Source organism: Pholis gunnellus, assembly GCF_910591455.1.
Source record: "Pholis gunnellus genome assembly, chromosome: 22".
Lineage (NCBI taxonomy): Eukaryota > Metazoa > Chordata > Actinopteri > Perciformes > Pholidae > Pholis > Pholis gunnellus.
In genome coordinates this window covers 10,264,184-10,283,341 of record NC_136549.1, presented here as the reverse complement: position 1 = coordinate 10,283,341, position 19,158 = coordinate 10,264,184, and the positions used below count along the sequence as shown (strand labels likewise).

Below are 19,158 nucleotides of genomic sequence, written 5' to 3'. Positions count from 1 at the left end.
TGCATTACCTGAACAAATGTACGCAAAATACAGATTCATCACATCATTCTTTTTTAAATCTTTTTTAGGTTTAAAACTTCATAACTGCGGAACTCCATGTTCGATGATGTTGTACCAAAGAGTCTTGATGACCTTTGAAAACATGTAGTCACTAATAGGCACACTGTGTAGGATTTTGAGGCATCCAGCGGTGTTGTTGCAGATTGCAACCAACTGAACGTTAGCCGCCGAGTGCAGAACCACGGTAATGCAGTTTGCCTCGCCCAGAGTCCATCATTACCATAGTAACACTACGTTAGGAGCAACAAAAGGCAGGCGTCGGCTGGCGGTACCACGGTTTTGCAGTTTACGGCTCACATTACCGCAATTTTACAGATGTATCGGAGAACCACGGGGGCCATCAGGTAACATAAAAACGCAAAGGGCCCTGATTAGAGCCAGTGTTTGGTTTGTCCATTTCGGGCTACTGTAGAAACATGGCGGTGCATCATGGTGGACTCTATGAAGAGGACCTGATCCATATGTAGATATAGAGGGCTCATTCTAAGGTAGCGAAAACACAACGATTCTAGTTATGGAACATAACATAGCTATGGATATTATATTCCATTTTGGCTTTCTGCTAATAGAGCCCTCAAATGCAACACACTGTGCCTTTAAAGCAGGATAAGACTTTTCTTGGCAGCGCACAGGCAGAGCTGTTGTTGGCATTACTCACCCTCCATACAGAGGTGGAGTCTTGATGGTTAGGGACGGTTGGTTCTCTTTTTCTCAAAACAAAACACCTGTCCAGGGTCATTCTGTGGTTGTTTTCCTCCTAAAGCAGCTGGAGAAGTCAAATTGTGAAAACATAACTGCTGAAATGGGTACAAACAAATTTGAGTTACTTGGCTCTGCTGCCTCTGACAGGTTCACCAGGAAACACACAAAAACAGTCAACTGAATGTGGAGGGAGGGTTACAAGAAGAAGCAGAAGAGGGCTGGGATGACAACTCGCTGGGAATGATTCCTCTCGTCAGAGCTGAGGAGGAAGAGCTTGACCCGCCTCCTGCTCCAACGCCAGGTTCAATGTTCAGTGTGACGTCTACACCATCCTGTCAGAGGAAGGTTCCTCTGGTACCCAGTGGTGCTGGGCTGGTTGATGCCGGCAACCCGACATCATAAATGAAAGCCTGTACCTCTCTGCTGCAGTGTCCGATACACTATTAGTGTGACTATGGTTACAGCGCATGGGAGTTTGTCATGTTTCAACATGTCAAACTCATGGCCTTGTGGCGGGAAACGCTAGCGTGTTTAGAAGACGTTGCCTAGCAACCCCTCTCTGATTTTCCATCACTGTACAACTAATCTGATATAAGCAGAGCAGGAAGCTCGGGTTGACTGCAGCAACAGCAGCGAATTCTCATGAGAGTCTGTGTGGGTGAGAGAGATAGATAGCATGGACTTCATCGCCATGGGCTAATAATATATTCTAAACACATTTTCTGTTCATTTCTACACATTAGTTACATTTAATTTGAACAATTCAGGTCCAAAAGAAAGTTAGCAACTAGCTAGCTTCTGTACTTTTATTATTATTATTTTGTTTCCATTATGGTTTTAGTGTACAGGAACAATCTCTAACACTCTTGGCTGACACCACAACAAATCACGGAAATGAAACCTCAATCAAACATTTGAAGTTTCTTTTAATGGGTGTAACAAAACCTTGACACGTTTGTGGAAAAAAGAAATGTGCTTCAATACAATTTGAAGTGTAACATATGTTAAGGAAATTATAAAACTTTGGAGAACATGCGTAAACAATAACTTAAATAAATACAACATTGGACCAGATCAACTCATACCGTGTAAAAAATAAGAATTAGCTTCATGAACTCAACTTCCACCACTCAGATTCAAACATTGTAAACGAGTGCAAAGACAGAAGATTTATGTGAAACGTAAATTAAGACCAAAAAAAGCAAATGTACACTGTGGTTACAATACAAGAGGCCTGGCGTATATTTCTTTCTTTGTGCGTGTGCTTCGAGTCACTCACTATAGTTCAAGTACAAAATAAATAAATACTAGCAAAAACAGCATTTTCTTTGACTCCCACTACATCAAGATCAGAAATTACTTTGTGTCCCTGGAGCCCTGAGCTTCCTGGTTTCAGTTTCATGGCTCTATTGTAAATAATACAAAGACACTCTGGAGGAGGGACGCGGACACACACACACACACACAGACACACACACACACACACACACACACTACAGCCCGTGTGTATGAAGAATGTTAAAGTATTTGAAGTACATACAGAGGCAACCGTCATCTGTAAACAACTGCACACCACAGCTCTTAATGTTAACAGTTCCTGCTCGAGTGTCCTTGTTTTTTTCCCTTCTGGATGTTCCCTCAGTCACTCTGCAACTGCTGCGTCCTTGTGATTTGACTCTACGATGACGGACAGTTTCAGGTCTCTAGATCTGACAAGTACATTTCAGACAAACAATTTTGATTATGACTCACAAGCGATGACATTTTGAGAAATGCAGTTATTTGTTTTCGTGTTGAGAATTAGATGAGAAGATCAATATATCAGGTTTTTATGTTGACTATGTAGCTAGAGCCAGCAGCCAGTTGTCTTAGCATAAAAACAGAGGGGAACATCAAAGCCCACCTCCCAGCACATCTGTAGCTCACTAATTAACATGTTATGTCTCTGTACAAAAAACACTACATAGCTCCCTGTAAAACCCCAGATATCGCATTACTCTGACAAGATGGACAACAGTGAGGCAATGTGGCTTCTTACCTCCGCCATCGGCTGTATCGTCGGCCAGGGGGTCAGAGTTTATTACATACTTGCTGCCAAATATCTGCACCAACTGGTCAAAGAACTTGCATTCCTGTTTCTCTCCTCTGGAAAACAGAATTTCAGGGATTGTTATAAGGAGACAGCAATTTTTTTTTCCCCCACAAATGAAAGTGTACAACTGCAGTGGATCGAATGTCATGAGGTTCGAAACGTGCTTAAACCGTATTAAGAATGTAGAGGCTTAGACCTGCGGCCTGATCTAACCCCCCCCCCCCTCCGCAATGAACAGCGGTACTTACTTTCTGCCTTCTAGGAAGTGTCGGAAATTGGCCCTCAGCCTCTTTATTCTGGTCTGACACTGTTCAGGAGTGCGCAGGTAGCCCTGGCTCGCCATGACCTCGGAGATCTGGATGAAGATGTGTTTGTTCTTTGTGCAGCCTTTCAAGGTCTCCTGGATCTCCTCGCTCCCCCATATGTCCAGGAGGACCTCGGTCTCCCCGTCGCTCCAGGCCAGCTTCGAACTGTCCGCCACCCACTGGGTACCTGAGGTTACTAACAGAGTGGATGTCTCAGAATGAAAAAAAAACAATCTGTACAGTTTATAGAAAACAATTACAATAATGAGGAAAGCTATACAGGCGATTGCATACAGTTATAGATCTACCATATACCTTAAAATGTGTATTATCTGGCATGTAGAAAAGGACAGGAGACAGGATGAGAAGCACAGAAAGCTCCACAATAACACTTACACAAAGAGTACTGTCATAGGGTACATTTCTTCACTTCTTCTGCAATATATATGAAACTGCATCTGTCATACGTTTAGTTTTAGGTCGGGAACGTAATGTATTTTGCCTTATAATCTGTTTTGATTCAACTTTTCACGACACAAACTAAATAAATGAAGGGAAGCCTGACATACCACTCACATGAGAAACTGTCATGACTGTAATATCTGTATTATAGTTAGTTTGATGTTGTTGTTTTTTTAAGTTTCACCTTTCTTTTGGGTGCAGTCATCTGGCTCATCTGGGACTGACGTGTCCGGGACCAAGTCGTCCATTTTCAGCTCCCTCCCGAAGATTTCATTCATCTCGTTGAAGAATTTATATTCCTCCCTGAATTCAAAGTGAAACAAAACAGTTAGCTTGTGGTTAGCTGGCAACGCTAATCCTAACCAAAAACATTTAAACAACACAGAGCAAATATTAACAGTTAAAGTTAGTCAAATTCAAATACTTGTGGTCACAAAACAAAACATATTTAAAAACTGCTTTTAAAGTTTGTTTTAAATCAATGGAAACTACAGATACAAATGAAAAGCTGCATGTATGCATGTATGTGTGTATGTATGTATGTATGGCTCTGTACAGAAACTGTACAAACCATCAAAACCAATAATATAAAGAAAATGATTCATAGTTTTTGTCATCACTGACTTTTCATGGAGGAAGCCATGTTTAAGGCGTTTGATGCGAGTGTAGCACTGCTCCGAGGTCCTTATGAATCCTCCGTCGCTCATCTTCTCAGAGATGTACTCAAACACGTGGCGGTTCTTCAGGCAGCCCTTCAGGGTGAGCTGGACGTTGTCTTCACCCCAGACCTCCAGCAGGGTGCGTGTCTCCAGGTCGGACCAGGGCATCTTTCTGCTCTGGTCGGCCAGGAGGTGGCTGGAAGAGGGCTGCTCGTCTAAGTGGAGGAACCACAGATTTGTTATCGGGCTTGGATCTTTGAACGGAATGCGTCATCTGCACAATGACGCGGTGTACAATTGCAGAACTGGTGTGGTGACACAAATTGATTGATCGTAGTTGAACCTACACATGTCAGGATCCGTTTCCATCAGGGGTTGCAAGGTGGCGTCAGCGGCAGCGCTCTCCACCTCAGGACACACAGAGTTATCACCCAGCACCGGAGCCAGGAGGTGGAAGTATCGGAACACCGTGGGCCGTCCTCCATTTCTGGAAAACGCAAATAAAACGCAAGCTGTGAAACAGCCTGCTTTGCGTGGTGGGAATGGCGGTCTTCATTTTTACGAGGCCATCTTATTTACCTCCAGCTGTTGCAGTAACGCCTGTAACTCTTCTTCAATCTTTTGATCCGGGAGTGGCACTGCTCCGCCGTCCTCGGGTATCCCGTGGCGGCCATTTTCTCCGATATGTCGGTGAATATGTGCCCGTTGCGGACGCACGTTTTCAGGCTGTGCTGCACGTCGTCTGCAGCCCACACTTCAACGAGAGCGAACGTCTCCTGCTCCGTCCACGCCGTGTTCACATCCGCACCTATTTCAGGTTGATGCGGCCGTTAGAAAGACTTTGTGTCGACACAGTGCTGCTGTGTGAATGAATGGAGATGACTGTACCTGGGTCCTGGTCTGCTTGCTCGTCTTTTTCATCATAATCATCAATAGAAACCGCCTCCGGACCGAGTATTTGTTCCAGCTGGTGGTAGAATCTGTAATCTACTCTTCTTCCAGATCTAGACGGCACGACCAGACGTAAATATGAAGAATTAAGAGTCATGCTGGATTATACGTGCAAACAGACAAACAGGCAAACTGAAAGAGTGACCTCACTTCTTCCTGTCGTAGCACTGTCGAAAGTTGTTCCTCAGTGACTTGACCTTCCAGCGGCACTGCTCCGAGGTCTTCGAGTAGCCGAGGTCGCGCATCCTGTGCGAAATGTCGGCGTAAACGTGCCCGTTGTGGACGAAACCCCTCAGCGCACTCTGAACGTCTTCGTCGCCCCAGATCTCGATCAGCACCAGGGTCTCCTCGTCGGACCACGAGCCACTCGCCGGTTTCTCCGTCGACGTGCCGATTTCTCCATCTTACAGCAGAAACACAGCACTTGTCACTCTCTTGTATCGGTTTTGGTACGAATGCACAATTGTTACTGTAGTTGCAGCCAAGAAGTAGGTTTTTGTCTTTACAACTCCAATGATTCTTGTTTCTTTCTATTCATTTACGAATGCCTTAAACAACAACAAGACAAGTACAGTTTGACAGATCGTGCTGTTTAACTCTTTTCCACTTCTGCTACATTTTAGCATTCACCATAACATAAGTGTCACATGTTCAGATACAGTTTTAGCCTCCTCGACACAAGAACAACCTCAACGCAGCAAGAATGCAACACTAAAATCAAGCTAATCAGCATGCTAACATACAGAAAGCACACTGATATTCTGTAGGAAATGCTTTACTAGTTGTGTAGTACTTCTTTTGTACTTGCACAACATTTGAAACGCTACATATCTCCATATCTCTGGTGTAAAACAGTGTGTGAGAAAGAGAGTAATCTTGTATAATGCTGCCGTACTATTCACCGCATGAAGTTGATGAAGGAATATTGTGTATTTTACCCGTTTCCGTCACCGATTCACCGTTGGAGTCTTCCGATATTTCGATGGAGTCCGTTACCACAGTGGAGGATGTTGACGGCTGCTTGTCCAGGATTTGTTCCAGCAGATCATAGAATTTAAAGTCGACTCGGTCGGTCCCCGATGAGCTACAGGCAGTAGAGACAGCTGCATTAACACACAGATGTCCCGCCAACAGCACAGCGTACAAAAGGAGTGTTCGGGTGCTGCTTTTACTTCAGGTTTTCCTGACAATGCCGGTAGTTGGCTTTCAGGCGCTTGATCCGGGTGTGGCACTGCCCTGCACTGCGGGAGTAGCCGTTGGCGGTGAGTTTCTCCGATACTTCGGTGAAAATGTGACCGTTGTGTGGGTAGCGTCTCATGCTCTGCTGGACCTAAATGTGGGGGAAATTCTTAGCAAAATGTGGCAATATACAAGAAATATATATATTTAAAAATGACTTTTAACAATCAAACGGATGAGGATAGCATGCACATAGAGGCTCTATTTAAGGACTGGATATATATCGCTCTCATTAAACGTGTTATTTCCTTTGTGGCCGCAGACTAGAAAGCCATTTCTTTGTAGGTCCTTGTGCTCCTGGAGCTCTCTGTGTTGCTAAAGAGTTTCGCTTTGATTTTGAACAGAAGAAAAAAAGCATCCTGCATGATCAAAGCTTTAGGAATGATGTTTTCATCAATTCCAAAAATGAAGGAACTGATGAAGTGAAGTGAGACGGCAGTTCAGCCTGATTATCAGGATAATTACCGGCATCATTCATTATTATATTATTATTATTATTACTATTGCTCTACCTGTGGGTCGCCCCAGATCTCTAGAAGGATGACGGTCTCTTTGTCCGACCAGGGGACTTTCTTCCTGTCCTCCTGAACACCCACAGCAGACTCTGATGCGACACAGATAGAAAATTAAACACTTTATGGAATAACTTCATTGAGACTTCACTACTACTAGTGTTGATGTTACATTTGACCATTTTGTTTTGTACTAGCCACACTGCTCGATAGCTGTATTTTTGTTGAATATGCCATGATGTCACTTGTTTTGGACGATAAAGATGAATCTAAGTATAGTGTGCATGCCATTAAAGTTCCATTGAATCATTCAAAGTTATCATTATAATGGTGTCATAATGTTATAATTACACTATACTTGTTGTAACTAAACAATAAGTAAATAATTGAGACATTGAGAACAGAACTGTTTTGTATTCAATTCAGGTTTCTAATTTATATAAATGAAAAATGCATTAGTTTCTATATGTTTCTGTTTTTACAGATATTGCTGAATGAACGGCACACAGGTAACAGTCAGGGTATAATGATTATGTGGCAGGCAGGGTGAGGTAGTACTAAAAACACCTCAGCTTGTTATCTGAGCTCCCTTCCCTCACCTCCCGCTGTCAGTAGAGAACATTAGGGTTTACCGATATCCTGATGGGGAAAAGGCGGTGAGTCGTTGTCTTCAGGCTCTCCTGGTATTTCCTCCAGCTGCGGCGCTGACGGGAAGTCCTTCACTAAAAAGCTTCCCAGTTCATTGTAAAACTTGCACTCCACTTGCTCCTGTCCCTTCATGCTGCATCGAGGGATAAGAAGAGAGCAGATGTATACCGTTAATCAACGAATACCACAAACGTTTCCTTTTCGCTGGAAGTATACATACTTGTTTTGGTAGCATTGCCTGAAATTTGATTTCAGCCTTTTCAGCCTCGTTTGGCACTGCTCTGGCGTTCGGGAGAAGCCCTGGGCGGCCATCTTGTTGGATAAGATGGAGAAGATGTGTAACGTCCTGTGCATTCCTCTCCTCTCCTGCTGCAGCTTTTCTTCCCCCCACGTGTTGATGAGGGCCAACGACTCAAAGTCTGTCCACGGGACGCTTCTAGTTCCTTAAACGAAAAGATGAATCACATTGTTTGTGAGTATAATCTGAGAAACAGTCCTTTCACTGTAACATGTCATTTTAATACAACCCTGTGTTATGTTTGTCATTTTTGTGCTTTGGGAAGCTTATATGTACTTTGGCGCATTCGGCCATTTAAGGACAAAAATAAAAAATAACTAATTTGGGAGCCGGGTGAGGGGACAAATTATCTTTAAAAAATATATCCACGTTTTTTTCCTCCTATATTTACAATTTATATATATATATTTTATATTAGCACCCCTCCCTAGGCCTTGTATTATTATTTATTTAGTTTTACCTAATTGCCCTAATAGGCCGTTGTATATATGGATATATAGGACAAATAACAGACAAATACATAATGCCTGCTTAGACTTGAAATGTTTGATAAAATAAAATAAACTGGAGCTGCAACAATTGGCAATTTAATCAATTGATGGGTAAAACAGAAAATCAATTGGCAGAAATTGATATTTGTTATTTATCAAGCAAAAACATTATCTGGTTGCAGCTTCTTCAATGTGAAGATTTGATGCTTTTTTTGTCATTTATGATAGTAAAATGATCAAACTCAAGGTTTGTGATGTTGGTTGAACAAACAAGCAATCATGAATACTTATATAATATACTACATGCTGTAAGACATTATAACGGGTATCTTTCTCTATGTTCTGCTGCTTTCCTAAACTGAACCCCCCCCCCCCAATAAAATGAAATTGTACCAATTTCCAGTCGGCTCGTATGGCCGAGAAACTGCAATTCCTCATCGCCGTCTTGTGACTCATCTTCATCCATGACCTCTTCGACATCATAGCTGACCTCGGGAACAGCTGAGGGAGCTGAGGAGCCGAGTACCCGCTTCAGCTGCTCGTAAAATTTATACTCCAGTTTGGAGTTCCTTCTGGTGTTAGAAAAGGAAAAAAAAGGCGACGGGCATTTTGCTGTTTTACAAATTACAGCTATGACATTTTCGGAGGGAAATAAAAGTTATCTGATAAACTGCAAATGATCGGACAGAAAGACAAGCGGAGAGGAAGGAGGACAGTTCATTTAACACCTACTTGTTGTTCTTGCGGAAGCATTTCTTCAGCCGCTTGATCCTGGTCTGGCACTGTTCGACCGTTCTCACGTAGCCCCTCTCTGCCATCTTCTGAGCGATCTGCGTAAATATGTGACGGTTTTTCAAGCAGCCCTTTAAAGCCCGCTGCACCGAGTCCTTCCCCCAGATGTCGAGCAGATTGAGCGTCTCCTCGTCCGACCAGGGAACTTTTGTGTCCGTCACAACCGGGAGAGAGCCTTCCTGAGAGTCTAAAATAAAACGAGCAGAGTCAGTCAAAGGCCTACGTTTAGATCGATCTGACTGATAGCATCCACTGATCCGTCAAAAAAAAAGAGCACAAACCTGTATATTCTCCCCATATTGAGATGAGAGGAGATTCACCTGAATTCTCATCATCCACTGACGAATCCCTGTAAAGGTGGAAAAACACAAAAAGGATCAAATTGACAGACACTTTTTTCACATCGGCTCAAAGTGATTCCTCTAACTTTGTGATTCCAAAAAATCTTTTTTTGTGAGCATTAAACCGCTCCACATTAAGTATTTTCAAAAAATGACAAGAAGTACATGAAGTAACACACATGAACCACAACAAATATTCAACAAGACTTAAGAGTCGACAGCATGTTGTCGTGCTGATGTGTAGGCGTTATAATGTTTACTATGTTCACCATCATAGTTTATGTTGGCGTGCTAACATGTGCTAGTTAGCCTTTAAACACAAACTACAGCTGAGGCTGATGGGAATGTCATTAGTTTTGCAGGTATTTGTTCATAAACCGAAGTATTGGATACATTTTTACATCATCACGGCGCTAAATGAAGAGCCAGGGGCTCACTAACGTCATTGGGACGTCATCGTCTGGCTACAATGAATATCTGTGCCAAATTTCATGGCAATCCATCAAATGGCTGATGAGATATTTCAATCTAGATCAAAGCTGGTGGACCGACTAACGTCCTTAGAGCCATGCCGCTAATATGGATAAAAAGGGAATGGAACCCCGAGTGATGAAAATAAAAACAGAAGTGATTCCTGCCCCCACTGAACCAATTAAACACAACGTTTCTGGGAATCTTACAAGAAAGCCGACGCCTCCGCCAGCTGTTTTGTGGGAATTTCCACGCCTCCGCTCAGCTTCCGCTTCCTGAGAACCCGCCCTCCTCTCAAGCTTTGGCTGTTGTCATTGGCTGCTGAATCCTTGTTCGCAGTCTCGTTAGGCGTAGTGAGGTCTATGGTTTCGTCGCGCGGTTGTGCGCTAACTGAGTCTTTCCCGTCTCTAACCTGCAGCTGCCAGATGCCCGAGTCTCTCGTCTCCTCCAGCCTTTGTCTCACGGTCTCGGAGCTCCTCCTGATCGCCCTCTCCAGGCTGCTTGTGTTGAAGAGAGCGTCGAGCTGTCCTTTGTGCTCTGGAGGGTTTGAATCTTTGGAAGCAGGTGTGCATGAGGCGGTGGCGTTTGTGACAGGTTTGGTCCCAGGAGGCAGAGACAGGGAGGAGAGGATGCAGTCATCCATCGGTAAAAATCTAGATTCTACAATTAAGAAAAAATAAGGTCGGTTCACTCATTATTTAACTGACAAGAAAAACTCTCAATTCTATCAAAATACAAAGAGGAAAATTAGCGGTTGCTCCAAGTGCATCTTCGCTGTCTCTTCCAACCTTTTATAAGTAATGCTTTAATAAAAACAAAAACAAAATGCTAATTCCTGAGCATTCGTACAACGAGGACGAGGTGGAACATTTGACAGACGACAAACAGACTTCTTCTAATCTGCGATTACATCCCTTTCTGTTTCAGTGTTGACCGTACAGTTGCAGTGCACTACCCGGGGGGGGGGGGGGGGGGGGGGGGGGGGGCATACAGTACCTTTCTCCGCAAAATGGCCGAGGTTTCTGTGATGTTCAAGTACGCCCTTCATGTCCTCTGGCGGGAAAAAGGATTGTAGACATTCGTCTAGGAATGACGGAGTGTCTCCAAGCCAAGCTGCCAACTGAGAACAGAGATCAAGTTCCTCCCTTTAGTAATCCTGCACTCATTATCTTGTATTTGTACTGCCAAATGACTCACGGTGAGTTCAAATAAAAAACAAATCAGTATCAAGAGGGGTTGTGCATTTTCCTTGACATGCATTCATCATTTTGTGTACCGATAAGCTTGAGTGACCGCCAGGAACATGAACCTCACGCAGCCTTGCTGACCCAAATAAAAAATAATTAGCGCGATGGCCTAATGAGAACTTATCTTATAGTGTGTAACAGCTACTACTCTTCGTTATATTGCTCCTCTGCCACTGCTTGGTACAGAACAGGAGAAGAGCACCTGTATCCAGCTAACCCTCCTCTATATCTGTCAGACAGATGAGCCCCTGCACTGAGCCACAGTCAGTCTAAGAATAATGCCAGAGCCATCTCCCCGGTGAGACGCTTCTCTGTGTTGCATTTGGTGTGTTGTGGTGGGGGAATAAAAGGCGGGAGGCAAAACAAGTAGTGCAGACCTCCCACAGGGCCTGGCATTCTCCCCCGGTAGCCTCACATCAACACTGCAGAGGGCAGGTCACACAATAGGGATATAACAGAGGCCAAGATACGACCCGTTACATAATGTCAGCAGCAGCGTGGCTGCAGAAAGGCCTTAACAGAAGCAATAGAGTAAGGTCGTAGGGCCAGTAATGTCCGCTTTGAGTCTAAATGTAGACAGTGTATTTCCTGCAAAGTTGATCAGACATGTCGGTGACATTCAAACAAATAAATAACTACAAGTTTATTCCAACAGGACTAATATGATCAGATGACCTCTGTGTTTGACGGAGTACAATATGGTAATTTGCAGCGGCAGATTCACACACGATTAAGATCACAGACGACTTCTGCAATTATAAAGAATTCCTAATATTAGTCCCGTGCCAACAGGGCTTAAGACCAACCAAGACAAGACTGGTTTAAGAAAAGTGTAACACAAATAATTCAAGGTAGATTATTATTATTATCATGATGTCATTTATGTAATGTGGCACCTGTGTGAAGTCTGGAACTGGCAGCAGCTCCTCCAGTCTTGATATGAACTCCCACACCAGCATCTCAAGTGCGGCGTTATACTTTGGCCCAAAATACACGGGGAATATTTCCTGCAAATGAGAAAGAGAGGCAGGCGGATTAAGAGAGCGAGACGGATACATGTAGTTAGTGTATAGTGGACAGGACAATGTGGAATCACGATTAAAGTAAAACAACGCAATAAGGTGTCGTCTCACTTGGAAAAAATATTTTCTTTCCGAGGGATCCTCCAGTAATGAATGAACCAACTCCACAAAGTTCACCTCCGATTCCTCCACCTGGTTTATGGTTACCTGTTTTACACACACACACACACACACACACACACACACACACACACACACACACACACACACACACACACACACACACACACACACACACACACACACACACACACACACACACACACACACACACACGCTCAATACAAAATTCAAGAAAACAACTGCTCCCACCCGTCGTGAGACTCAATCCGTCATAACTGAGTAAACGTCCACACCGGAAAGAAAGCCCGCTGTGTGTTTGCCAGCGACAGTTTACTTACATGGTGATCCTTGGCAGTGCTGACGGGAGCTTTAATCCTGTCCAGATGTGGCTGAATGGTCTGCAGGTCCACTGGGAGCTCCCCTCGACACATCTCCAGAACCAGCTGGATGTGCGCACACACACACACACACACACACATATAAACAATAGTCCTGGTTCATAAAGCTCCTGGTGTAACACCGGACTACCACTGAAGAACTTTCTTTTATCGTTGCCGTGTTGGACCTGTTGCTACTCTGCCCACCTGATTTAGAGGGGAGTATACGAAATAAATACATATATAAGTGAGATACTATACTCACGTCGCACATCGTCTACTTAAAAAGCTTGTTTATACATTTTAAACCTGGCTTTGACCCGAGACAAACACCTAGAATAAGTACAAGCGTCACCTCAGTGTGGTTGAACGGGGATTATATTACTGACCCTGGCCCTGAGTCCCAGGATGAGCTGAGCCCTCTGACTGTAGCTCATCAGCTCTGGGACCAGTTCCGTCACCATGGTAACAAACTCCTCCAGCATCCCATAGTGGTCCACAAGTCCCTGCTGCACTACTTGCCACACTGCGGCTGACAACAGCTGCAAGGGCGGGGCGAGGAGGCGCAGATAGTGGACTGGAAGATCATTACCTGAGGAGGAGGAGGAGGAGAGAAAAATGAACATGTATCTACATTTCATGTAACTGGCAATTAAAGTCGTTTTGATACAGCCTGTTATTACCTAAAAGAGGATGAATGTGCATCCACAAGCAACAGTTTCACATTACCCACAACCTGATAGAAAACCAGAGCAGGAGTAAACAGCCCACTCAGGTAACCCAATAACCAGGTAACATGAAACACCTGCACGCGTCTCTACTGACTGCTTTTGTTTTAAGGTTCACATTCCATATCAAGAGGTCTTTAATAAGGTCAATATGATGATTGACGATACGACTTTGAGAGCTTTTTTTTGGGGGGGGGGGCAATATTGGTTTTGAATACAACTTTTGCATCCGTGTGACAAAAGTGCTTTTATCAGGCACACGCAAAAAAAAACAGACATCACAAAATGTAATTGGCATATACTGTAATCTTACATTTTATCTGGACTAAATATGTATTCCACTGGCTCACATATAAAAGGCTGATGGCTACATAATGTCGCTTCTCTAACGTGCAGTACTGGATTATTATGCTGCGGCAAAAGGGAAACTGTTTCATGAATATCATCTGCTGTGGTATACACATCAAACACTGACCTGCTGGAACCTCAGTCTGTCTGGTAGGAGACAGGCTGCTGTGTTGTTTTCTACCCGCTAAGATGAATTGTGTTGCTTAAGACGAGGACGAGTGATCCAAAGCCCACTTCAGAAATGTCACAATTCAACAAGCAATCTGTGTCAACAACGACACATTACACACTATGCACGAGCGAATAAGATGCACTGTGGCAATATGACATGACACCGACAAAAAACAGCATCCATCAAACTCACAACAAACTCGCATCTTGTTGAATGCTGCAACTACAACCGAGCAGGAGATTGGATTTCTAACAACATTCAGATCGATGTTAAAAAAAAAGCAAAACCATGCCGGCAGATCAACGAGCATCTTGATGTGAGTGATGGAAGTAAATCAGCGCTGGAGATGCTCATTTGTGGTTCGGGTTGACTGACACGCTGCAGGAACATGTCACAGAACACGAGCACTTCATTTGAGGTCACTGTGAACTCACTGGTAACACACGAGATCGTTATGAAACGTGATTTTTTTTTTCACGACACGCACCTCGACTGGTTCCACTTTCAGTTCCCCGGTTTATTTCCATTTAGCAGCTGACAGAAGGAAGAAAAACAACCCCGAGCCGATGTCTCCCCCCCCCCCCCCTCTCCGGGTTGTAGCGATGAGGAAGAAGAAGAAAAAAATGTATAACAACAGCTAATAAATGAATTCTGCTAATTTCTGATGAGTGAAACATCCATGAGCGATCGCCAACCCGCAGAAACGCGATAGCAGTTTTGCAGGAAGCATTGAGAGGCTCCTGTTTTTTTCAAATCTCGCTTCAGGAGGAGATACAGAACAAAGGGTTCTGGTCTCATCCGCCTCAGTCCAGATCACGGCAAGCCCTCTTTCCTGGTTGGCTGACGAAGACCGGATCAACTAGGACGTTCAGATAGTCGGACTAGAGGGCGCCATTGTCTCTCCATTTAGCAAAGGTCTGAGGTGGATGCTTCCTTTTAGAGAAGTATGCAACCATTTGCTGAAGTAAGGGCACCAGTGCCAACATTTAATAGCACTGCATTAGATCAAAACACTTAAGTTAAGTGCATTAATTAAATGTACTTAATCACTTTCCACCACTGTGTGTATATATGTATGTGTGTATGAGTCAGTCATATGTTTGCTGTATTTGTTAATTATTTTCTTATAAATTAACTTTTTAGATCCTGAACTCCACCTCCTCAGCACCTGTCTTGCTAATGTCCCCCATCTATTTATATGAGTGTACATACATATATATATATATATATATATATATACATACATACACAAGGGTTGTTATGTGTGACACAAATGTAATTCACGTTAATATTACGCTACTTGCCAGGCCATTCATTGCTCTTCATTATCTTCAAGTCAGCAAAATGAGATGTCAACTTCTCACTGAACTCTTATTTTGAAAACAAGGAACCGGAAGTGCTAGCGAACGAGTTTTTGTTGTTGCCTAAAACGTTAGCTAGAGTAGTAGACTATCCTCAAAGCATAACGTTAGGTTAATGGAGTCTGATGGAATGAAACGTACAGGTTTACTTACAAGCTCTCAACTAAATAAATAACCTGCTATAACGGTTAGCAAAGCTAAACTAGCTTCCGCGCTCCTGACATGGAAAAAAGTCCTAGTCTGTAGCTTAGCTATAGCTACTGAGTAGCGTTATGAGTATAGCTAGTTAGCTAACTAATGTTAACACTACTTATTTGAGACCATTTAGTAACGTTATGCGGTTCTTAGCAGTTCTGCTTGGCCGCGGTAGAGCTCAATCTGGTCGTAATGTAGCGATCAATTCAGAGAGGAGTTGGGGTTGTTGTGACATTGCTGCTTCCTCGAGTAAACACTGACCCCTGTTGGACAGGAAAACACAGACAACAAGCTCATAAGGCTCATTACCGCCCCCTGCTGCTTCGGAGTGTGGACCAGAAACTACCCATTAATAAACCATCGATAAACCATCACAGTGTCACAAAATGTCGTTGAGAAAAAAAGAAATTTCACTTCACCATTCTTTGAACAGGAATCAAACCCATGTCCACTACACAAAATCCCAAAGTTGGCTTGGAGTTCAGTACCTTCAAATTAGAAGGTACTTCACTTCACCTAAGCATTCTTTGAACAGGAATCAAACCCATGTCCACTAAACAACATCCCAAAGTTCGCTTGAAGTTCAGTACCTTCAAATTAGAATTCCCTGACCGGGAATCGAACCCGGGCTGCGGCGGTGAGAGCGCCGAATCCTAGCCACTAGACCAGGGGTGGCCAACCAGTCAAAGACCAAGAGCCACATTTTTTACTGTGTTACCGCAAAGAGCCACATCATACACATGGGCACACATGAACATCACCCTATCCCTTCCTCACACACACACATATCTTTGCTCAGCCAGATTTATTGTAAATGTCACACACCAACATGATAATGACAGAAATTGACTCCTAAGACCACAGGCCAGTCATTTTCAACAATGAACATTGTGTACACTGTCTCACACAGACAAACTCTCAGTTCAACCAAGTCCACAAACAAAAATATAATAATTTACAATAGTGTTTTTCTTTTACTATGCATGTTACTTAGTGGGACTTCTGGCATTCCTTGCCTTGAACAATCCTCTTCAAATCTGGCTTGTATTCCGTTGTTGCCACTCGAAGCAATTCTTTCACATGGGTGTCAGTCAGAACAGATCGATGCTTTGATTTCACGTGTTTCAGGGTAGAAAACACAGACTCGCAGACGTATGTTGACCCAAACATTGACAGTATCTTAAGCGCAGCCCGTTTGACATTGGGGTATTTTTTCATTGGCACACTTTTCCAGAACTCAATGGTCCCTTCCCTTAAAGCAGGTTTGAGTTGGTCCTCCTCACAAAGATCGATCATCTCCAACTCAGCCGCATCCTCATCTGTGACTAGCGGGGCTTTCAAACAGTCCATCTCGGCGTTAAATGGGTCGACGAGGAACGTAATCTGTGGCCGCACATGCGCGTTTGACGAAAATACCGTATTTAACTCAAGCGAAGCGAACACGAACATTAAAAAAACACAAATACAAACTTCGATATGAACGTAAGAGCCGCATGAAACCGGGCAAAGAGCCGCATGCGGCTCGGGAGCCGCGGGTTGGCCACCCCTGCACTAGACCATCAGGGACACATTTGCAGAAAGAAAAACTATGTGAAATGACCTTAATAAACCATCAATAAACCATCACAGTGTCACAAAATGTCGTTGAGAAAAAAAGAAATTTCACTTCACCATTCTTTGAACAGGAATCAAACCCATGTCCACTACACAACATCCCAAAGTTGGCTTGAAGTTCAGTACCTTCAAATTAGAATTCCCTGACCGGGAACCGAACCCGGGCCGCGGCGGTGAGAGCGCCGAATCCTAGCCACTAGACCATCAGGGACACATTTGCAGAAAGAAAAACTATGTGAAATGACCTTAATAAACCATCAATAAACCATCACAGTGTCACAAAATGTCGTTGAGAAAAAAAGAAATTTCACTTCACCATTCTTTGAACAGGAATCAGACCCATGTCCACCACACAATATCCCAAAGTTGGCTTGAAGTTCAGTACCTTCAAATTAGAAGGTACTTCACTTCACCTAACCATTCTTTGAACAGGAATCAAACCCATGTCCACTAAACAACATCCCAAAGTTCGCTTGAAGTTCAGTACCTTCAAATTAGAATTCCCTGACCGGGAATCGAACCCGGGCCGCGGCGGTGAGAGCGCCGAATCCTAGCCACTAGACCATCAGGGACACATTTGCAGAAAGAAAAACTATGTGAAATGACCTTAATAAACCATCAATAAACCATCACAGTGTCAAAAAATGTCGTTGAGAAAAAAAGAAATTTCACTCCACCATTCTTTGAACAGGAATCAAACCCATGTCCACCACACAATATCCCAAAGTTGGCTTGAAGTTCAGTACCTTCAAATTAGAATTCCCTGACCGGGAATCGAACCCGGGCCGCGGCGGTGAGAGCGCCGAATCCTAGCCACTAGACCATCAGGGACACATTTGCAGAAAGAAAAACTATGTGAAATGACCTTAATAAACCATCAATAAACCATCACAGTGTCACAAAATGTCGTTGAGAAAAAAAGAAATTTCACTTCACCATTCTTTGAACAGGAATCAAACCCATGTCCACTACACAACATCCCAAAGTTGGCTTGAAGTTCAGTACCTTCAAATTAGAAGGTACTTCACTTCACCTAACCATTCTTTGAACAGGAATCAAACCCATGTCCACTAAACAACATCCCAAAGTTCGCTTGAAGTTCAGTACCTTCAAATTAGAATTCCCTGACCGGGAATCGAACCCGGGCCGCGGCGGTGAGAGCGCCGAATCCTAGCCACTAGACCATCAGGGACACATTTGCAGAAAGAAAAACTATGTGAAATGACCTTAATAAACCATCAATAAACCATCACAGTGTCACAAAATGTCGTTGAGAAAAAAAGAAATTTCACTTCACCATTCTTTGAATAGGAATCAAACCCATGTCCACCACACAATATCCCAAAGTTGGCTTGAAGTTCAGTACCTTCAAATTAGAAGGTACTTCACTTCACCTAACAATTCTTTGAACAGGAATCAAACCCATGTCCACTAAACAACATCCCAAAGTTCGCTTGAAGTTCAGTACCTTCAAATTAGAACTCCCTGACTGGGAATCGAACCCGGGCCGCGGCGGTGAGAGCGCCAAATCCTAGCCACTAGACCATCAGGGACACATTTGCAGAAAGAAAAACTATGTGAAATGACCTTAATAAACCATCAATAAACCATCACAGTGTCACAAAATGTCGTTGAGAAAAAAAGAAATTTCACTTCACCATTCTTTGAACAGGAATCAAACCCATGTCCACTACACAATATCCCAAAGTTGGCTTGAAGTTCAGTACCTTCAAATTAGAATTCCCTGACCGGGAATCGAACCCGGGCCGCGGCGGTGAGAGCGCCGAATCCTAGCCACTAGACCATCAGGGACACATTTGCAGAAAGAAAAACTATGTGAAATGACCTTAATAAACCATCAATAAACCATCACAGTGTCACAAAATGTCGTTGAGAAAAAAGAAATTTCACTTCACCATTCTTTGAACAGGAATCAAACCCATGTCCA

General features: G+C 43.4%; 1 protein-coding gene across 2 annotated transcripts; it reads right to left on the bottom strand.

The window, feature by feature from the left end:
• Window positions 1–1,671: 1,671 nt before the first annotated feature.
• LOC306713654 (uncharacterized protein) lies at window positions 1,672–15,083 on the bottom strand. 2 transcript variants are annotated; one of them, XM_079183426.1, is made up of 24 exons: window positions 14,528–15,083; window positions 13,182–13,384; window positions 12,754–12,858; window positions 12,404–12,499; window positions 12,167–12,277; window positions 11,020–11,143; window positions 10,233–10,683; window positions 9,493–9,560; window positions 9,152–9,398; window positions 8,813–8,991; window positions 7,851–8,073; window positions 7,615–7,763; window positions 6,983–7,074; window positions 6,404–6,561; window positions 6,170–6,315; window positions 5,382–5,634; window positions 5,169–5,284; window positions 4,860–5,088; window positions 4,628–4,767; window positions 4,246–4,495; window positions 3,806–3,924; window positions 3,103–3,355; window positions 2,801–2,907; window positions 1,672–2,471 (listed from the first exon to the last, which is right to left on the bottom strand). In XM_079183426.1, exons 1-24 carry the CDS (start codon window positions 14,565–14,567, stop codon window positions 2,458–2,460), a joined length of 3,873 nt encoding a protein of 1,290 aa, XP_079039552.1. In that variant the 5' UTR covers window positions 14,568–15,083; the 3' UTR covers window positions 1,672–2,457. The 2 variants fall into 2 exon arrangements, with proteins under 2 accessions (XP_079039552.1, XP_079039553.1); XM_079183427.1 differs by lacking the exons at window positions 11,020–11,143; window positions 12,754–12,858; window positions 13,182–13,384; window positions 14,528–15,083 and having other exon boundaries at window positions 12,404–12,426.
• Window positions 15,084–19,158: the final 4,075 nt, after the last annotated feature.